The following is a 20,978-nucleotide window of genomic DNA, read 5'->3' as shown; positions in this document are numbered from 1 at the left end:
AGGCTTAGGTAGCTTTAAATTAATTAATTTTCATAATCCAACAATAAGGAAGGGGTAACTAAACTGGAGATTGATGATTGTTTCTCCGCCTGTTCGTACCTTCCTTATAAACACTCCGTCTGGCCAGAAACGTTTTAGGTATTACGAATATCTTAAAGGAATCCATCCTTAACCTGTCTCATACTGACTAAAGAAGATGTTAATTGTTAATGTTTTATGTTCTAAGACTATTTTGCCCTTATAAAGTCAATAATAACATTCGATGTGGCTCAAATCGAGTAACAAATATTAGTTGAAATGGCGAAACCACCAAAAGTTTCTATTGAACACATCCAGCATCTTCCACATTCTTACGGCCTCAATCTCTGTAGGTCTACGGTCATGAGGCAGAACTTACATGATTAAAATTTAAATGTTTCTGATTATTTAGGCCCATCTGTAAGATGTTTTCAAAAACTAGAATATATAAAACAAGCTTAGAGAAGTAAATTACTGAAGAATTAGGAATCGGCAAAAGTAGCCAAAGTCTAGCAAAAGACAAAGGTATAAAGTTTCGAAAACCACGCCTAGCATGAAAACACTCTAAAATGATTAAAAATTACTAAATGGAAGACGCTGAAGACCTAGTTCTCTGGGTGAATCATGTCAGGAAGTTAAAATACAATTCACACATTTAATATTTTTGTTTCGTTAAAAAATTGTTAACGTAAATAAAACAAAGGATGGGTTGCGGAGATTACTCACCGGAAAGTTGTGCCACTTTCTATACACTATGGTGCGTCATATTTGGTGTTCTTGGAGTTATCGCGGGAGCGATTATTATGCAGCAAAAGACTAACTCTATCGAAGGGCCGAATTCAGTAGATATTAATATTAAGGGTATTGGTATTATGTATTTGTGCTTTGCCTTAACCTATCTGCTCGCAGGGATTTTTATGACGTATGGCCATAAATATGTAAGTTAAGATAAGTAGGAGGTCAAGCAAGTATCATATTTTTACCTCTTACTGTGTTATAATAGAACGCCAAAGGAGTCTTTAAGGCTGGAAAAGTCTTAAGCTATTTTTTTCCAATCGTGAACACTCCAGCAATATTTCCCGTCGGTAAGTAATTCTTGTAATTCTGTTGTGATAATCGAATTTCCAATGGATTTCTCCCTGTCTCGTCATTTAGTGATTCACACCGTCTGCTCCATATACCTCTGCGAATATGTTAAAAATCGCTGGGGTTAAATAAATTGTTTGTGTTTTCGTAGAATTTTTATATGGTTTATCTGGGCCTGTAAGTCTTCTTATACTAGTAATCTTATAGATCTGCAGAAACAAGTTTTTTGATTTTTCGTTTGCATGTCAAGAATTTGGATTTGTACAAAAGCAATGGGTATTATAGATTTGAAACCAAGTATTGAAAATAAAACAAACTAAACATTTTTTAGAAATCTACCAATGAATTAGTATCAAATTGATATAAGAACTCTTCACTATATCATTTTTCCTAAATGTTTTCACTACTTAATTAAGACCACCTGTGGAAGATCATTTAAGATAATAAAACGATGAAATATGTTTACAATTTATTACTTAATAATTATTTTCTAATCATTTATTAGCCATGGAACATTATTGTGACCATTTATCAACTCTAAAATATGTAGATTATGTGATTATTATTAGTATTAGTATATTGCAAAGTGACCTGTATTAAGTCCCATGCTAAGTTAGGACAACCGAGTGGCCTCATTCGTTTGAACGCAAGTCCTATCCACATTCAACAGGTGGAGTGCCTGGTGCCTTGCATGCGAGCTGCTCCAATCTGGGAATCGAAGCCATTACAATCGGAGGTCGTGTCTGTTCAATTGGAGTTGTCGTAAACGCGAGTTGGCATTAAGGTCTGCTCCCCACCGCCGAGGAGGGCAACTTGAGCAAATGCAAATATCATAATTTCCGACAGCACATCTGCAGAAAGTATCAAACGAAGGGAGGGGAATCGGCCACAAATGGAGTCCCGCCTCCGGATCCACCTCCAGATCCACCTGCACATCCAAAAGCCAGGCCACCGTTACGAGGGCAGGACAAATAAAATTGTTTCGTCACGCCACCGCGAAGGTTGCCAGCCGCTGTCGAAATGAGGCTGGCACACGCAAGACCTGGCTAAACCACCAACCGCCAACCACCTCCTGGAACCACCCACACTGTTCCCACACCCAAAGAACCCAAACTTCCTTCACGTGCTCCACCATTACGACCTGCTCAAACATCAAGCTTATTTATTTACTCTAAAAACAATACCGGAAAATTAATAGCAATTTGTTGGGGTTCATAAATTTGTCGAAATAAATGTCCTTAACTGGTGACTATATTTCCCCTTACTATCATTCGGTTGGCTTTCTTTGCCGGTGCTGGTGCTGCGAAATAGGTTTCACCTGGTGCCATCGATTGTCTGACTTTGCTTCCTGGCCTGGGGAAGCCCTTCTCTTATCAGCTGGTTTCTCGGTGCGTGACTCCTCTGCTTGGGAGTTCGGGTTTAATTTTGATAGCTTCAATTAACTGCGTGTAAATGCGGTGGCCCCTCGTCCACCTGGTCCTCCCTTTGTTCCTCGGCAATCTAGAATTCCTACACAGAGAAAAATAAGAACTACAGATCGAAATATTACTGAATTATAAGTCTGGAAGTTGAGTTTTAAACGGGTTCTACCTAATTTAACACCAAGTTTATTGGTTTCTTAATTAAATTTCAATTCACAGTGATATCGGCATAAAAATCTCAAAAAGTTCAAATGAAAACAAAGCTGTTTTTAATCGTTCAAAATTTATTAGAACTGATAAACGGACATAAATTTAAGAAGCTAAGTTGTACTGTCATTAATAATTTCATACGTTAAAGTATAATACGAATTTTCTTCGAGTGCCCAGAAGGGTTTGTTGAGATATTAATGAAACTTTATTGAAGTTTATTGCTGCTTGTCAGCGCATGTAAACTGGCATACAAAGTAAAGAAAAGCCAGGAGCAGGAGCTGGAGCTTGCGATGGGTAGTTGGGTAATGGCTTGCTGGTACTGGGTTCCGAGTCCAAGTCGAGTCAAATGCAAAGTGAAGGCAGGTGAATCAGTTGCTCAACGACAAGCGTCGCGTACAGACGTCAATTTCTCGGACCGCGGTGAAGAAATCACAACACAGTTGTTGAAAAAGAAGTGAAAAATGTGAATCTAAGACCTTCCATAAGACCAAAGTCGAAATGCCGCGCAAGAAGCCGAAGGTTGACACTCTCGAAGAGATTGAGACCAATATAAAACTGCTATGCGATCAATCCAATAACCATATGAAAGTTCGGGCTTACGAGAAGGCACTCTTCGGCTACAATCAGGTGCGTCTATTATACTATTTTGTAGAAATTTTTAGGTAACTATTAACTAAGATATCCTGAAAGAGAACTATAACATATCTCTGCGTAAAAAGTGTAAGCTAATTTATAGCTTTTATTGATATTAATGCATAAATTCTGAGACAAGTTAAAATTATGTAAACTGAACTTACACCGGAAACCAAATTGGAATTCTGAAACTAAATCATGTTCGATTTTGAGTGTTTTCAATTTTGGTAAATCTATATTTTTGTTAGTATGTGTCCGGGGGACAGACGGACATGTCTGTATAGTAACTTGTGATTCTTACCAAGAATATATATACTTTAAATTGTGTATTTATGTTACTGAATTTTCAAAAATTAAAATATACCCTTTAGAACTTCAAAAAACAAGAATAAAAGGATCTTTCTCTTTCTTTGAAAACCATTTATGTCAGACTCTGCTACTGTTATACTGTTTTGGAAATGGGTATATTAAGAAGTAATAAAGTGTTATTTTAATTAAAACGGATTAGATTTATAGATTTATGTTAAGATGTTATAGATATTTATTATTACCTGTATAATAGAATTTGTCAGGTTTTTAAACTTTCCGAAACTGGTAGGAAACCCCGCTAAAAGCTTGTGAAAGCTTAGAGCAGGCTTAAGTTACACAGTTTGACATGCACGAATGGTTTCTGATTCACTGAACTCACACCTGTAGAGTAAAAACCAAAACTAAAACTAAAATATATATTTTACATAAATTATTAAAATTTTTAGCTATTATAAAATAATTAAATTAATTTATTTAACTGACTTATTATTTTGATCAACTTAATTTAACTCTATAACTACCATACATCAGGAAAAAGTTTAGTTTTTATCACAATATTAAAATGCAATCACCTTGTTTAAACCCGCATTCCGAAGCATTTAAGTTTGGTTAAATCCATAAACTCGATTTGAGTCGAGTTTGGCGCCATATCAGACACATTCACCAAAGATTACTTATACGACCTATAAACCAAATGTTTTTCTGCTAAGAGAAACATTTCCATTTTTACCCAAAAAACAAAATAATCTATTTTTTAGAATTAAATGAATAAGATTCTAAATCAAATATTTATGCACTTTTTTTCACAAACCTTTTTTAAAAATGCCTAAAATTTATAACTAATAAAACGCGGAACATTCTATTATTCAAGTGTTGGCATAAATTAAAATTGTAAAACATAAACATAAGTAGCTCTTAAGGTTGGCGGGCTTCCTCAAGGTCGCGACCCACTTGGAGGCCATTATTCTTGGCATTCACACCGCCCAAAGGCACAACACCTCGCGCCTGGCGTTTGACACCTGATACCTGGCACCTGGCACCACACGCATGGATGGTTGTTTTGTTATCGATTGCTAACCCATTTGGGAGCGCCAGTATCTTGGCAACAGCCACCAATCAATCGGCGAGTGATTTGGTCAGTAGTTGAGTTCTTACCCTTTGTTCCAATCGAAGGACGTTAAAGAGTTTTACCAACGGTTGCGTAAGGATAATAAAACAGAATGTCAAACGTTCTGAACACCATCCTTGCTGTGGACAAGGAGCAGGAGCTGCTGCAGAGCTTTATCCGCACAGGAGCGGCTGCGGAGGAAGAGTCACAAGACGAGGGCAATCGACGCTCCAAGGGTCGGTCACACAAGCCACCCATCTGGGAGAGGCGTGAGTCCACGGAAAGAGGTGGACGTGGCGGTGGTCGAGATGGCAAACAGGCGGATGACGGAGGAGCTGGTGGCGGAGCAGGTGGCGACGGTGCGGGCGGCAAGCGAGGCAATCGCATTGAGGCCGAATTGAGGGCTGCCCGTAAAAAGATCGAGGAACAGATCGCCAAGAAAAAGAAACCCAAAGAGAACTTTGTCGACTTCTACACGGACAAGGATCGGGCGGCTGCGGTCAGCGCTGGAGCTTTCGACATCAAGCAGAGTCTGCAGATCAAGCAGAAACAGGACCGCAACGAGGCACTGCTTATCCCCGACGAGGCAGACATCAGCTCGGTGATCGCACTTGGACTCAAGGAGATCAAGAACGCTAATCCTGAAAATGCCATCCACTTTTTCTGCAAGGTGCTTCAGCTCATCTTCATCTTATTAGGATTCCATTTTTTTAGGGAACTCTCTAGGGCGTTGTGGCTTGGTTTTATAATATTATTTTTGCTGTTGAATGAAAGTTAATACGTTTTATACTTAAACCACAAATAATTTCCACCCTTTATAAGTGTTAAACTATGAAAGCTTTATTTTGAAAAACCCATTTTTTCGTTTTCAGGCCCTTGAGCTAAATAGCACCGACATCAACGCTTTGATATCGCGTAGCAAGTGCTACTTGTTGCTTGGCGAGGCTTCCAAGGCACTGCAGGATGCAGAGACGGCTCTTGGAGAGGATAAGAATAACATTCGAGCCATCTACCAAAAGGCCGAATCACTCTACTATCTAGGTCAGTTCGAACAGAGCCTGATGTTCTTCCATCGCGGACTAAGAGCTCGTCCCGAACTGGCCCTATTCCGGCTGGGCGTTCAGAAAACGCAAGAGGCTATCGAGAACACGATTGGCAGTAAGCCTGGCCCAGCGACGGCAGCACCATCTGCAGTTCCGAAAAGCGGTAAGTCGCGAAAGTCCGGCGAAGATACACCCAAGTCCCAGCCAGCAGGAACAACTGGGACCAGTGCTAGAGTACGCCAGAAACCCAGTCGAGCGGATCTGGAGCGACGAAACGCTCGGAAGTTACTAGGAGAGCTGTGTGTAGACAAGGAGTACCTGGAAAAACTGTTGCTCCATCCGGACTTGGTTCGTGCGGATACCCACACGGAGAGCATTTCCGCTTACGCCCGAGAAGCAGTGGAGTTCCTTAACAAACGACAGGAATTCTGGCGGCAACAACGCCCCTGCACGGCGCTTCCCAATCACAAGAACTTGCCACATGACGCACTGCCCAAGTGGTTCTAGTTGATTCGGTTATCCAATTCTTCCTGATATACCAACATCCTGTGTTAAGTTTCTGTTTGAATTCAGCTGAAATTAAATGAAATAAATGAATTAATCTGTTTGGAAGATACTTTTGAGTTTGGTTGAATAACAAAGGCTGAATCCGAGGTCAACTGTTGTTCTTTTTATCAACCTGGAAAAGGGCAAACAAACTTAATTTATTGATTTCCAATTAAGAACAAAAGCTTTTAGCGAGTATGCAGTTGGTGTAGCGGCTACAGCGGTCCAACTTGTTTATTGTGTTGTATGCTAATTGGGTTTTCATTCGATTGGGGGAGGTTAATTTAATCTTAGGTGTAACTTCAACGTTTGAACAGAGCAACTGCAATTTCTCAATTTCATTGATATACTTTTGTTAAGTCAACTGAAACACAAATTCGAATGTAGCCTCAAATTGACCGATTACAACGATAGTTTAACAATAATACGGAATAATGGGTAGTTTTTTTCAATAGTGGTTTCAATAACAATGAATATATACTATATATGTGTGTGTATGTATGTATATCTTTCATATTGGAATCTGTTACAGAGTTCGAATTGCTGCTCCAGTGTTTACACTATTATTTCATAATTTGACTAGTACGGCTATAATTCATTTAAACATTACATTTATGCAGAGTAATTGTAATACTTTGTCGCTTATATAATTCATTATTATTTGTTCGTCCTCGGCAAATCCGGAGAAAATGGGTTGAGTACGTTTGGCCAGCGGTAAACAAGTACAAAAAGTTTAACAGAACGGGGTCTCGTTTTGGGCTTTAGCTATGTAGAACTAATTAGTTAAATTTAGTTTGATTTCGGCTAGAACCTATCGAGACAAACAAACAGGTAATACACTAGTAACATAGATTCCATGCGAAGTGCAGATATTGCCAGGAGGAGTTCTCCTTCTCCATGGGTGGCCCAATATTTTTGAGAATATATATAACATTAAATACAGCGATTCGGAATGCAATCAGAGTGCAGGACAGCGAGCTGAATACATAAATCCATTAATTAATTTGAAAAAAATAAAACGTCTGAATTATAAACTAACCCCGTGTGCGTAGCCTGATGCTCAGTTGTTGGCGGGTCGAGTGGGCAGCGGAGGGGCGTTGCCGCTCCTATTTGGAATGGGTGGTGGACCCCTTCGATTCGGCAGCGGTGGTGGCGGTCCCATCGGTGCTCCTATCACTGGCGGCGGTCCAGCCGGCGGTGGATGGCGTGGTGCAGGCACATCCTCCTGAATCTCCTCGTAAATGTTGCTGGCGGTTTCGTAGGCGGTATCGGGTGGAATTTGATCCTTCGGTGACGGTAATTGTCGCGTGGGCGTCGATACTGGTGTGGCCTGTTTGCTCTGCATTTGGCGTGGCGGGGTCGGCGGACCAGAGAGCACGGCCGGAGCCGTGGGAGAGGCCTTCCCAGAGGATGAGGTCGACGAACTAGCAGAAACGTGTTCCGTGGGCGATTGAGATTTTGATGATGGCGTGGTGTCCATTGCTGGTGGTGCCGGTTGCGGCTGAAGCGGTGAGGGAATAAGAGGTTGAGTTCGTGGTGGAGGCGGCATCGGTGGCTTCGCTGATTTTGGGACAATGCTGATGACCCCGACGTGGGGTAGGTGGCGTGGCGAATTCTTTGGCGACATAGGCATTGGGGGGCGGGCTGGGGGACGTGAAGGTGGTTGCTTCGGCCGTTGCGGCACTTCCGGCGTGATAGCCTGCAGAAGCTGAGCATGTTCCGCAGGGTTAACACAAAGCGGTATGGTATTGGTGGTGCAAAGTTCGATCTCGCTGTCGACCAGATGCTGCCAGTCACTTGATTTAAGCTCCAGAATAAGATCCAATCCACAGACTTGAATGCTTTTCTTAGATGCCGCATTCAAAGCAGATTCTCCATCGCGAAAAGTGACCCACATAGTGTCTTCTACATAACGCACCAGAGTCACCTCTCCCATCTTGGACAGCTCAGCAATTAAGGCTGACATAACGTTCTCGTCGTAGATGGTGGGCCCATCCTCATCCGTCGCCGAAGACTCCAGCACATGCACCACAATAGTGGCGTCTGGTGGACCCAAATCCCTAATAACCTGCTCGAAGACAGAGCGTCTACGCAGCTGATCAATCTCCATGATCTCAGCATCGATGATGGCTATAACGGGTCGATGATCGCTCTGCTTTAGCTCTGATCGCCCGTAGTGAATTAACTTTCCGGGATTCCATGCTGAAGCGGCGAAATCACCCTCGGCTAGTGCCTTCCTCCGCCGCCAGAGCACGCGATCTGTCCAGGCGGGCGCACGCTGTTTCTCGGATGTATCATAGTCATCACTGAACAAATCATACTTGTACGTAGGATCGAAGCCGATCTCTCCTTCGAGGAACTCGCCAAAAACATTGCCAGCCTCCTGTTCCTTGCGCAACTGGTCAAACTCAAGGACGGTTGGAAGATCTCCATTACGGACGCACTCCTTTAACTCGTCTTTTTCCATGTCGATGCGGTAGTTGAAGTCTCCGCACCAAAATACCCAATCGTGAGATTTCAGGGTCCGGCCCATTGGAAAAGCTACCTTTCGAGTGATCTCCGCATAGTCAGCATTCCTTTCCGCCACCTGGGACTGACCAGCGGCAAAGTGGGCACACACGAAGCACATGGAAGTGCCATGGAGCACAAATCGAATAGCACAGGCACCCTTGTTTCCAGTGGCACCACCCAATCCCGTCTTCACGCAGTCGATAGCAACATCCCGGATGTGCGGTGCATGCTCCGGTCTGATGTATATGTACAGGCAAACGCCCACAAGTTGCTGGTAAGTCAGCAGTACGTAGTCATTGTCCCGCGAGATCGTCTTCTGCAGTTCTTCCGCCCACAACTTGGCATTATCTGTGCTGGCCGCCATTATATTGGATGCATTTAGATCCACTATCTCTTCGAAGCCGATGGCGTAAATATCTACTGGATGATCGACGTTCTCCGACGGATTGTTAACATCGACAAGAGCTTTGGAGCGTGCCAGAGCGTGGCAATCGAGCAGCCAGTCAGCCAACGAGTCCTTGAACACAATACTGCGGAAGTGTTTGCCGCCGTTGACATTGTAAGTGCCCACAGCAACTCTGGCCATACGAGGACGAACATACTCTGTGTAGCGCTTGCACAGCTCCCTCAAGACGGTTGTGGGGGCATGCAACATGTTGGAGGGCAGCAGAATGCGAGCCCGATCCGCCAGTTCGGAGCTCAAAGTGGAACCCACAAGCAGCACATCAATGGCTTCCTAAAAATGATTAACATCGTTAGTAATGTGTTAAAGTAGATTTTTCTTTGATTGAATATCTTCCCATACCTGCTTGGAATTGTCTAGTAGATTGTTCTGAATTGTCCTTGCTGCAGACCGTGCTCCGTCCATCAACTTGGATCCACCTTGGATCGCCCCGGTGCCGGCGTAGATCTTGCTAACCTCATTTCCATTGTTGATCCACATCTGGCGGAAAATCTCCTCGAACCGCGAGATATTCTGCTGCTTTCCGCCCATCTTCAGAGCCTCCAGCTGGAGACCGAGTGTGTCCAAGCCGAGATAGGTCTGAACACAATTCGTCCTGTCTAGACAATCCAGGCAATTCGTGCGCACTACTCCAAACTGCTCCCGCAACACCTGACCATTGGAAGCATGGAAGACGCCGTAGTTGGCCCCACAGGCCACGATCCTCTCCTTGAGCTTGGCCAGCGCCGAGAAATTGCCACCGCGACATTCCTGATGGTAGTCAAACACAACATGCGGCACATCTTTGTGGGCCGACATACCGTGATGGCGTTGGAATTCGTTGCTTAGCATAGCCTCGCCTTCCTTGCTGCCGACCATAGAACTGCCCAACAAATTAACCACCGTTTGGTAGCCGTACCTTTGACGCATCATGCTCATGTGGCGATCAAAGGCAGCTGCCGATGTCTCAAATCCCCGCGATAGCTTCACCTTGTGCGAGCCAACCTGGACGCCAGGTTGTTCCCAGAAGAGCGGCACTGATCCGCGAGTTTGGACATAACTTGTCACCTCGCCATCTACGTAGATCACCTGCTCCGTCTCCACGAAGTTGGCGACATATCCCTCGTCGTTGGTGCCGCGCACATTGAACCGTGTGCCTGCCCTCTCACAGCTCAACCGGGAGATGATGGCAGCACGGGCCTGCTTCGCACCAATGTAGACAGTACGCACCTCCACCGAGCCGCACATGGCCTGCAACAGCCAGGACTGGCAATCAATGCCGAAACGCATCAGGTGGATGTGCATCATGCGGTTCCAGAAGAACCTGTTGTCCGTCTCCTCTGTTTGCTGGCGTCGCTGGGCGCAGAGTGTGATATCGAACCGATGTGACGAGGCTCCGGATGCCGAGGCACTAGCATTGGTATGGGAAAAGTAGAAGGTTCCCGAGTTGAGCAGCTTGCGCACCTCGCTGATCTTATCCTCATTAGGCGCTGCATTCTGCAGGGAGACAAAGGTAGTCTGCGTGATCCGGAAGATCTCGATGTCGCCGATTTTGCCCATAGACACACAGCCGGTGACCAGCACCAGAAACAGTACGGTGCTCTCGCCGGCATTCAGCTGAAGGGCACCCAGGCAACCGTAGGCGTCGCACACCTTGGTGTACTGCTTCCGGATAACATCCGTTTCCTGTTGGGTGAGCAGGGCCACAGCATGGGACTCAAATAGGATGCTGTCGCTCTTGTGCCGGTGCTCCAAAAGAACGCTGTGCGGCGAAGGGGCAATGGACTTCTCCAGCACTCGGATCACCTTGGACATGGCCATCTTGCTGGAATCTCTCTTCTGGCTTTTTTAGTTTTTCGAATGATGTTTTTTAATCCTTTAGTTTTTGGTTATGGTTTTTTTTTGGGCGATAGCACTAGGCTAAGACATCTGCGGGTGAAAATAAAATAAACAATTTAATGGTGGGTGTATTTTTACATTCTAATTAGATTTTTATTGGGTGTATTTCGGTTAGAAATGAGATTATCAGTGCATGTATCAATTATATAGTACATATGTGTACTTAGTAATATTTAATTACAAAATTGTTTGCCATTATTATAAAATGTATTTAAATCTTTTTTTATTTTTCTCAACAAACGTTTTTCTTGTTTAAAAAATAAAAACCACAAAATGAGTTTGATAATATTCTGTTTTTAACTTGCTATATATAAATACTCATTTTAACAGATTAAAGCAAAAATAGAAATGTATTTTTGCAATCAACTAATGATTAAATAATTAAGTAATGTTTAAAATATAAGAATATATATTTCATTTATATGAAACTAAATTCTTCAAAGAATATACACAAATATTGTACCAATAAATTTTGGTTTCCTTGATCTTTAATTTAAACAAAATGTGGGAAAATAGATAAAGTTCAGCTAGTTCCACCGACACTTTGAACTGAATTGGAAATGGCACTAAAATTTCGGTAGCCTGTTAAAAATCAATAGGCAACTCTTAAACATAAACAAACCGAAAAGCGTAGGAATTTTTCCAATATTTTCCGCCTCGCACTCAAGTTCACGCACACACATGCAGCATTCACACATGCACCGGCGACAGCTGTGCTCTCTCGCTTTCACTCTCTCTACTTATGAGTGTGTGTGCTTGACTGATAAACATTTTCTGCGCATTCTATAGATTTTTCACATGCAGTTTGCAACGGAAATGGATTGCTTTTTCCGACATCCAAAATTCGTAGCACCTTAAGAACACTATTTACAGAAATCACTGTAGTTCACAACACCATTGCCACTTTTAATTTGTTTTATTTTCTAGGGATTTAATATCACTTAATACCTTTGTTTGAGATTTTATTGCAAAATTCTTGGGAGCTTTGGCTAGTATGACCGTATTTGATAAGCTGAAGAATGACAACATTCTAGCTTGCTTCGATAATTATCGAGAAATCAGTTTTCATTGGCGCACTGATCTAAACATTTGAATTTGAATTGATTTTAGTTACAAAAAAGAAGTCAAGTATATTAGCCACTTTTAAAGAATACATCGGACACTTGAAGATAGGCCAAAGCTAATGGCGCCTTATCACTGGCGACCCCAATGCCTATGGTATCTAAAATATTTTCTATTTCTTATATGACAAATATAGCTATTAGTTATCTTAATCGCCCAAAACTGCACACTTTTCTAATCAACAGATAAGAAAACGTCCTCACTTTTACTTATGACTTCAACGTGGGGGTTTCTCAGACGCTCCCTTTGTTACACAGAAAAGAATGATATTTTAAGTTTCCTTTTGTTTATATCACTGAATGACTCTTTTGCCTCTTTTTAGCTATATAAATAAATTTAAAATGAAATGATTATCATATCCTGTTGTTATTTCTCTTTCTTTATGCTCTTCATGTGTCCCTCGTGCTCCTCTAAAGTCGATTAGATAACCCAATTGCCATTGCGGACATTTTGGGTAATTATCAACACCAAAACAATTCATCTATTTGTAAATCACAGACAATCGGGTGATTCATTCCATTCCGCCTTATCACAATCCGAAGGACGTAAATAAATTGCAATTACACATTGCATTCATTATGTATTGAGAATGTAAACAAACTGTGATTTATTTTGGTCATGATCTTCGGTTTATTCGTTAAATATATGTACGTTTGACTAGCTTTAGGCTTAAATTACGGATTTATTTAAAAAATACATATGTACTTAATTATTCATATACACTTTTCATATAGTTCGATTTAGCTTGGCAAACGAAGCAACAAACAATTCTAGTCGAAGGGTTTTTGCAGTCCCAACAATTTTATCTAATCGCTTAACTGAAAATTAGAGTGGATCGTCGTGCCTTGGGTACTGATAACGATTGATTAATTTACATAATTCCTGGCCAAGATATGGCTACATTCGGAATTTTTAGCACTCCCCCTCAGAAATGTACGTCATTCGGTTTTAATTGCATTTTCACCCATTTTTAGGCAAGGCGGCTTTGCAAATAATATCCGCAGTCGTTTTATAGTGTGTGCCCACCAAATATATCTACCCTGTGGTTCATTAGAATACGTCTCGTCGTAATTTTTATTACTTAATGCGTAAGCTAAAGGCGTTGGCCTTGGTATGTTCCAGACCTGCATCGAAAGGTCCACCTATATCCTCTTCCCTTGGACGCTGATATGCCCATTCTCCTATCTGTAGTCGTTTAATTCATAAATATGTTTGTGTCACTCTCTGTTGTCATGGCTTAAGCTTAAGTTCATTAAGATAAGGGGCTCTGTTGAAAGAAATCGAAAGAATTTTCCGCCATAACAATCCAATATGATCATGTGACTAGAAAGTTCTATAAACAGCATCTATTGTTCATTATAATGGTCGTCGACGCCAGCCTGACCCATCACCTCCCACACATAACTCTGATAAAAACTGGGGTGCAAGATCGCTAGATCGCTTCTGGCCCGCATTAAGCAAAAAGTCGAGTCAAAAGTACGATGATAATTACTTTGTTGTCGTTGGCGTGAGTCAGCCAAACTTTTCCCACTTATTTGGTCAAAACCCCTGTGACTCAGATAACTGATAACCAGAAGCAATCTATGTATGAAAAATGATACCGAAAATAAACATCAATCAAAGAACCTAATGGGCTTTCATTCGCACGATCGTTTCGATTCGATTTATTCAATGGCATTCCCTTACGGCGCTTATGTACAGAAGCTGGGGCAAAACAGAACATAACACAAACAACTCAACTAAAAGTAATCATAAGTTTAGGCTTAACAATAACAATATAACTAGGGTGCTTGGCCAAAAATAAATAATTACAATTCAATAAAGCAACAGAAGAGAATTAACACAATCATAATGCTAACTAGGGCTTACGTCTGTACAGGCTGGCTACAAATATATGTACCTAATATATACAGAAAGCATCATTAACCAGTTTCCATGAAGCCACCAAACTGCGCCCGGGTCGCTCTGCTCGAACGCCTACAATCTAAATCTCTGGCGAGTGATCGCAACGATACGCTCGTCGTCTAATCAGTGTCTTTAAACTAATCTAGGTCCGCCTGCCGCGCTTCACGTCCAGGAGGCGTGCAAGGATGCCGCTCCGCAATCGCCTTTTTTACAGCTTTAACTCTAGACTTACGTAGTGACTAAGGTTCAGCTAATAATACTTCTACCAGACGCTAGACGCCGCCCGCCAGCCGCTTGCAGTCCGCTGAGTTGGTTTCTCACAAGTACAAAATAACAAACTTAACTAGCTGGTGCTACGACACCAGCAGACGCTGCTTGGCGCCCGTGCAGATTAATGTGTCCCCCGTGGATCCCCCGGTGATTGGCGCAGGCTCTAACGTGGGAGCGGGTTGTGGTGCCAGTGGGGCGTTGGCAGCATCGGAGGTGGGGTTGTTCAGCTCGTAGGCCACTCCGCCCCAGTGAAGCTTGTAGGTGCGGGCGCGCCAACGGATCGCCGGATTCCAGAGGGCGTGAAGGAACAGATATGGTCCGGTCAGCTCCCTGAAAAGCCAGCCAACGACGAACTCGAACTTGTGGAACGGCATTGAGCCGTGCTGGACAATGGAGAGTAGCAGCCAGTCGGACAGGAACCAGCAGAGCACGTGCACCAGGTAGAACACCAGTGGATCCCAGCTGAATAGCACGGAGGCCGACCAGGCGGCGATGGCGCCGAGAATCATACACTCGGATAGCGGCTCCAGTAGAATGGTGGTGGGCACCATGGCAACGCGCAATTTGGCCCAACGGATGAGGCGTGCCTGAAAGCTGCCGATGTCGCAGAGTCCACTGTTCTGTAGCGCTGGCTGGTTGGAGATACGCATCTTCCAGCCCAGTCGCGTCACACTGCGAGCAATGAAGAAATCCTCAGCCAGATAGCAGCCGAAGGCTCTCAGGCCGCCCAACTGATCGATGACTGCCTTGCGCAGCAGACACGACATGCCCGTGTGGCAGTTGATGCCCAGGACGTCCGCCGAAAGGTAGATCCTGCTCTGCACCGTGCCAAAGAAGACCTTCTCGAAGGTGGCTGCAAAACCGTCGCGATCGCAGGTGAAGGGCATCTGATGGACCAGGGCGTGCTTTTCGGACATGTTTTGCACCATGTCCAACAGCGTGTCATCTTTCATTTTGATGCCGCTGTCCGAGATCATCACAAAGTCATACTTGGCGGCCATATAGCCGGGATGGATATTGTTGATCTTGGGGTTGACGCCCACGTCAGAGCCACCAACAAAGAGTGTGGCATCTACCAGCGGGTACTTGGACAGCAGCCGTTCCACCAGCTGAATAGCCGGGTCCTCCTTGTCCTCGACACAGAAGAGCAGCTCGTACAGCGGGTAATCCATGGCAAAGAAGGTCTCCAGGTTGTGCTGCAAATTGGGATCGACACCCATGAGAGGTTTCAGAATGGAAACACCTGGAAGGGGTTGTGCCTCCGTAGGCAGCTTGCAGGACTTCTTGTGCAGCTTATAGCGGCCGTAGCAGATGGCTATCACGTGCACCATCCAAGTCCCAAGCCAGAAAACCATGAAGAATGCCGCGAAGCCATAAAGCGGCAAAGGTAGGTGTGACATCGCTGCGGGTGTGTGGGTGGTGGGTGCGTGTGTGTGCGGGTGGTGCTCCTAAAGTCCGTCTGTGTGTGCGTGTGTGGTGACTCCGAATCCAAATCCCCTTTCGTTTGCCTGTGTGGGTGGGCGTTTCAATTCACGATGGCATTTGCTGCGGTTGCTCTGCGGTTTTGTGTTGCCCGATTGGATGGATTGCCAGATCAGATCGGATTGAACGGATCAATCAAGGTGCAATCACTGGTCGATCGTTCTTTGCGCTTTAAACATTTTGCACATCTCGCGTCGCGTTCGTTCGCCAAATAAAACTGCAATAGAGGGGCAGCGTCGCGAATCAGATGCGGAAGTGAAAAGGGGCTAAAAAAGACCGCGGATTGTCGGTCGCTTTGCAACACTGTTTACATGTCAGCTGCTTCTCAATACTAACGATTTTTACATTTCTATTACTTAATGAATATAATTTATATTATTTTATATATCATTTAAGTATTAATATTCGAAAAAATTAAATTGTTTTAAAGTTTTCAAAAAATTTTTCATTTTTAATACACGTTTTTTTTTTGCTATGAGGAGACATAGAAAAATTGATTTTGTTAAAGCCAAATTTATAAAATACCCGTAAAAAATGTTTTTTTTATAAAAGATAAATACACTCTTTCCGAAAAGAAAACAAAAAATATCAAATAACTTCATAATAATAATTTACCCCAATTTAGAAATAAAACTTTCATATCCTCAAAAATTTCATTTACACATGCATTAACTGATGAATCAATTCGTATAGTCACTGCGCATAAACGCAGTACGACGCATGTTTACTAACACTGCACATATTGTAGCTTTGAAAAATCCGTCAGAAAAACAAGTAAATTTTACTATAATGCAGAAGTAAACGCACAAAATTCACTTAAAAATTCACAAAAAAAAAAAAATGGAATCGTCCTCGAGGGAACCTTCCTCGGAGTCCAAACAGCTGGATGATGAATATCCATCCAAGTCGGATTCAGAACCCAGCAAAATATCGCGAATACTGCGAACGGAATTCGATTCCAAATATCAGATTGTAAACCTGCAGACGCCCTTAAATGCTTTTATGTCCGGTCATTACAAGCAGAGCTTCGCCTTCTACACTCTAAGGAGTCGTCTCCCCGTGATCTTAACAAATGTGGTAGATACCTTGACCCGGGACAAAGCCGAGATAGTCACTCAGTTTGGTAAGGCTATACCTGATAGCATTTTTTGATCCCAAGCCTCACTAATTTGATTTCCAGCCACTAATGAGTTTACACAGGCTGCTCGCGAGGAGCTAAAAATCATCATTGGACTAATCTCTAGGCTGAAGTACGAGTTGCAGACAGACAAACCGTTTCAAAATTTTACAGGGGACGGTAAGCTTTAAGATTAATTCAGATCTTATTTACTACAATTATTTATCTCTAGAGCCCGACCAAGAACTCTGGAACAACTTTATCAGCCACCTGCCAGATGGTGAGCGTACCTTCTATAAGGCCAGCTCCCTCCATGCGGAGTGCTACCTGCACCGAAAACTCTACTCCTTTTTGGAGAACAGCATATTTCTAAAATCTTACGATTATTTTGCCAAGGTCAAAGAACAGGCGCTGATCGAAGGCATGGATGATGTGTTGGCCCTGACCAAATACACTAGGCGATCCGAGAATAACCTAGAAGGGTTCGACGAATTGCTAAGGATCGACATGTGGAGCAATTCCAACGATGTGTCCAGCAATCCAGATACAGTTAAACAATCGAATCGTCAGGTGCTAGAAAATGTGGCGGTCACCGATAACCATGTACTAGTTAACCAGGCAGCCGATATCTGGAGTTGTTTGGACAATCAGAAGACCAAGAAACAGAAGCAGGTGGATTTTATTCTAGACAATGCAGGCTATGAACTTTTTTGCGACTTCATCGTGGCAGAGTACATGATTGAGAAAGGACTGGCCACCAAAGTGCGTTTCCATGTCAAGGCCCACCCTTGGTTTGTAACTGATGTTACAGAGCGGGATTTTAAATGGACTCTCGAGTATTTGAGCCAACATGTGGACTACATTATAAGTCTGATAGGAAAGAAGTTTCTGCAATATCTCGATGAGGGAAAGTTCGAATTGGCGCCACTCTCACATTTCTGGACATCGCCACATGCTTTTTACAGGTGCGATTTGCAAATACTGTGTGATTTTTAGTACCTAACTTGCATTTTGTTTGACTTACAGCATGGCTCAGACGGATCCAGATTTATACAGGTCTCTGCAGCAGTCCAAGCTTGTAGTATTCAAGGGAGAACTGAACTATCGCAAGCTGCTGCAGGACGTTTGCTGGAACACCACCCAAGAATTGAGCACCTGTCTCCGGGGCTTCCTGCCCAGCAATATTTGTATGCTGCGAAGGGTCAAGAGCGAGGTCATCTCCGGCCTGGGCGAAGGTGTTGGTCAGACGCTGAGTAGAAGGGATCCCGGGTGGATGGTCTCCGGAAACTATGGGGTCATCCAGTTCGTGGACGGAACTCGTGAATTTGGATACTGAGTTTGTAAAGGCTGCGCAGTTTAAATTATTGGTAATAAATAGTCGTTACATATCTTAAAACCAAAGCGAGAAGTTGCAAAAATGAAAGCTATTCTCAAACTATTAATTGGTAATACGTTTACTAACAATATACATTTCGATAAGGATTTTTTCTATTTATTTTTAAAGTATGCCGATTATACTCAATTGTTGTAACATTTTTGTATATTCAATTCATTAAACACTAAAGACGTTTATTATTGGTATTTTATGGTTTTTAAATTTCAAATAATACATTTTTCGCTTTAATTTTTGGGAATTTTGAAAATTAAAACTCTTACCTACTATCGAGAGAATGTATCGGTGTGTATTTTTCATCGAACCCAAAATGGTCACTCTACCCGCCACATTATCAAGTTATAAACTTTCCGCAACAGTTCAATTCCAAAAACATATTCGATAGGAACGAAAACAGATCTTTTGAGATGGCTGCTGATCCGGATTTTGACACAAAAAATGGAATTGTGGACGGCCAAACACCTCCGCACTCCGAACTGGCTGCCCTCTATAAGCAGTGAGTAGGGAGGTCGCTAAATATAGCGCCTAGTATAGATGTTGTCTATATGGGCCGAGCATATGTAACAAATACTCGGTGACTTATCTTCACCCATACATAAAGGGCGGCGAAATGGTTTATTATCATTTAAATTATTATTGTTACAGGAGCTTTGCCTACTATACTTTTCGTGTTCGTCTGCCCTCGACCTTGGCCACTATAGCAGATTCTTTGGTCAAGGACAAGGACAACCTACTAGCCACATATGGTGCAGTAAGTTGTGAGGTGCACTTTTCCCCTTTCGACCTTGGAGTAGTAACTTTGGTTTACCTTTACAGGAAGCAGGCGCCGATATTGAACAAACTACAAAGGATGTTACACAGCTGCGGGAGGACATCCTTAGCAATGGTCCTTTGTTGCCCTTTGAGGGGCAGGGTAAGTATTCTAGGGCTTTCGAAAAATAGGTGATACAACTATATATAATATGTTATCGGCTTATATCATTTGTGGTTTTAAACACACCTTAAAAGCAAGATTAACGAATTATATCTAATTATATATAAAAACATTTCTACCATATCATAAATTTTAAATTTTTCTTAAAAGCCTTAAACCTAAAATTTTATTTATGAAAGAGGTGATGACAAATGTAAGGCATAAGGTGTAAAATATTTTACTTAACTAAGCTAAACTATAATCACCTTCCTTACAGATTCCGACACTCAACTGTGGAACGCATTCCTGCAGAAACTGCCTAAGGAGAAGAGAAACTACTTTTCAACATGCTGGCTCTATGCTGAGTGCTATATGTATCGCAAAATCTCATCAATTTTCCGGGCTACGTCTTGTTTGTCCGCCCATGATTATTTCAGCCAGCAGAAACAGACGGCAGCTAAGCTGAGCGTGGATGCCATGCTGGCGGTAGCCAAGGCTACCAGGAATAATGAACGAAACTCAGATACCTTCCGGCAGCTAATCAAACTGAATCTATGGGGCAACCGCTGTGACCTGTCTATCACTTCCGGCAAGCAGGTGAAGCCTACTGGCAATGCCTTTGACCAGGTCACGGACCTGGAGGAGAAGCTGCTAATTGACGGAACGGCAGAGGTTTGGAAAGCTCTCGAAGGAGCTTCTAGCGAGGGTATTGTAGACATCATTTTCGACAATGCCGGCTATGAGCTGTACACCGATCTCATCCTTGCCGAGTACATCATCGACAAGGGTCTGGCGGCCAAGGTGCGCTTTAACCCAAAGGCTATTCCCTGGTTCATATCAGACGTGATGGAGCACGACTATCATTGGACACTGAAATTCCTTGCAGAGCATCCGGATCCAGCGCTTAGTGAAGTAGGCAAAAAGTGGCAGCGTTTGACAAAGGAGGGCAAGTTCGAGCTTTCGCCACTGGAACACTTCTGGACGTCTCCTTACGAATTCTATCGCATGCCGGAGGTGAATCCGTCACTATACGAACGCCTAAAGGAAGCTCAACTGGTCATTTTTAAGGGCGATCTTAACTATCGCAAGTTGTTGGGGGACTTCTCCTGGGACAGCACGGAGTCCTTTGAAAAATGCCTAAGAGGTGAGTATATCTTAAGGTCGTGTGTAGAGGTCTTTATAATTACCTGCATCACTTCCATTAGGTTTTCGTCCCTCTAACCTTTGCACACTGCGCACGGTAAAAGCGGATTTGATCTGCGGACTGGGCGATGGAGTGGCAGAGAAACTGTTTGCCAAGGATAAGGAGTGGATGCTCACCGGTGAATACGGGGTTATTCAGTTTGCCAGCAAGTAAAGGACAGAATCAGTACACGGACAAGGATTAGTTGAATTGTTGTAGCCTTAATTACTAGCTTAATTGTTGAATGTAAAGCAGGAAATCCAAGGGACGGGAAGTTAATCTACAAATTTACAGTGATTTATTAAAATTAACGAAGTTAAATCAGAAATTGTTCTTGGATGAAATGATTTATTGATTTTAACCTAGA

General features: G+C 42.9%; 6 protein-coding genes across 12 annotated transcripts; 4 read left to right on the top strand and 2 right to left on the bottom strand.

Moving 5' to 3' along the window:
- Window positions 1-652: 652 nt before the first annotated feature.
- Window positions 653-2,232, top strand: LOC108112433. 4 transcript variants are annotated; one of them, XM_017222276.1, is made up of 4 exons: window positions 653-879; window positions 928-956; window positions 1,022-1,103; window positions 1,775-2,232. In XM_017222276.1, the coding sequence occupies exons 1-4, from the start codon at window positions 723-725 to the stop codon at window positions 1,885-1,887; spliced, it is 381 nt and encodes a 126-aa protein (XP_017077765.1). In that variant the 5' UTR covers window positions 653-722; the 3' UTR covers window positions 1,888-2,232. The 4 variants fall into 4 exon arrangements, with proteins under 4 accessions (XP_017077765.1, XP_017077764.1, XP_017077766.1 ...); XM_017222278.1 differs by having other exon boundaries at window positions 780-860; XM_017222275.1 differs by having other exon boundaries at window positions 653-956.
- An 899-nt stretch (window positions 2,233-3,131) lies between these two features.
- On the top strand, window positions 3,132-6,444 carry LOC108112313 (outer dynein arm-docking complex subunit 4). 2 transcript variants are annotated; one of them, XM_017222140.1, is made up of 2 exons: window positions 3,132-3,362; window positions 5,658-6,444. In XM_017222140.1, exons 1-2 carry the CDS (start codon window positions 3,234-3,236, stop codon window positions 6,333-6,335), a joined length of 807 nt encoding a protein of 268 aa, XP_017077629.1. In that variant the 5' UTR covers window positions 3,132-3,233; the 3' UTR covers window positions 6,336-6,444. The 2 variants fall into 2 exon arrangements, with proteins under 2 accessions (XP_017077629.1, XP_017077628.1); XM_017222139.1 differs by lacking the exon at window positions 3,132-3,362 and adding an exon at window positions 4,840-5,455.
- Window positions 6,445-6,566: 122 nt separating this feature from the next.
- On the bottom strand, window positions 6,567-12,231 carry LOC108113122 (synaptojanin-1). 3 transcript variants are annotated; one of them, XM_017223623.2, is made up of 4 exons: window positions 12,175-12,231; window positions 9,691-11,256; window positions 7,414-9,621; window positions 6,567-7,352 (listed from the first exon to the last, which is right to left on the bottom strand). In XM_017223623.2, exons 2-3 carry the CDS (start codon window positions 11,146-11,148, stop codon window positions 7,435-7,437), a joined length of 3,645 nt encoding a protein of 1,214 aa, XP_017079112.1. In that variant the 5' UTR covers window positions 11,149-11,256; window positions 12,175-12,231; the 3' UTR covers window positions 6,567-7,352; window positions 7,414-7,434. The 3 variants fall into 3 exon arrangements, with proteins under 3 accessions (XP_017079112.1, XP_017079114.1, XP_017079113.1); XM_017223625.2 differs by lacking the exon at window positions 12,175-12,231 and adding an exon at window positions 11,849-12,150; XM_017223624.2 differs by lacking the exon at window positions 12,175-12,231 and adding an exon at window positions 11,690-11,785.
- Window positions 12,232-13,983: 1,752 nt separating this feature from the next.
- Window positions 13,984-16,245, bottom strand: LOC108113240 (ceramide glucosyltransferase). Its single transcript, XM_017223784.2, has one exon. It carries the CDS (start codon window positions 15,921-15,923, stop codon window positions 14,607-14,609), a length of 1,317 nt encoding a protein of 438 aa, XP_017079273.1. The 5' UTR covers window positions 15,924-16,245; the 3' UTR covers window positions 13,984-14,606.
- A 464-nt stretch (window positions 16,246-16,709) lies between these two features.
- LOC108112899 (damage-control phosphatase ARMT1) lies at window positions 16,710-18,703 on the top strand. Its single transcript, XM_017223257.2, has 4 exons — window positions 16,710-17,128; window positions 17,186-17,302; window positions 17,355-18,087; window positions 18,149-18,703. Exons 1-4 carry the CDS (start codon window positions 16,846-16,848, stop codon window positions 18,456-18,458), a joined length of 1,443 nt encoding a protein of 480 aa, XP_017078746.1. The 5' UTR covers window positions 16,710-16,845; the 3' UTR covers window positions 18,459-18,703.
- Window positions 18,704-18,833: 130 nt separating this feature from the next.
- LOC108112901 (damage-control phosphatase ARMT1) lies at window positions 18,834-20,939 on the top strand. The gene is made up of 5 exons (XM_017223259.2): window positions 18,834-19,011; window positions 19,161-19,266; window positions 19,332-19,428; window positions 19,706-20,572; window positions 20,634-20,939. Exons 1-5 carry the CDS (start codon window positions 18,923-18,925, stop codon window positions 20,783-20,785), a joined length of 1,311 nt encoding a protein of 436 aa, XP_017078748.1. The 5' UTR covers window positions 18,834-18,922; the 3' UTR covers window positions 20,786-20,939.
- The last annotated feature ends 39 nt before the right edge of the window (window positions 20,940-20,978 follow it).

This window comes from Drosophila eugracilis, unplaced genomic scaffold (assembly GCF_018153835.1).
Source record: "Drosophila eugracilis isolate 14026-0451.02 unplaced genomic scaffold, ASM1815383v1 contig_90, whole genome shotgun sequence".
In the NCBI taxonomy this organism is placed as follows: Eukaryota; Metazoa; Arthropoda; class Insecta; order Diptera; family Drosophilidae; genus Drosophila; species Drosophila eugracilis.
The sequence above is the reverse complement of the archived record's forward strand: the minus strand, read 5'-3'. Positions and strand labels throughout refer to the sequence as shown.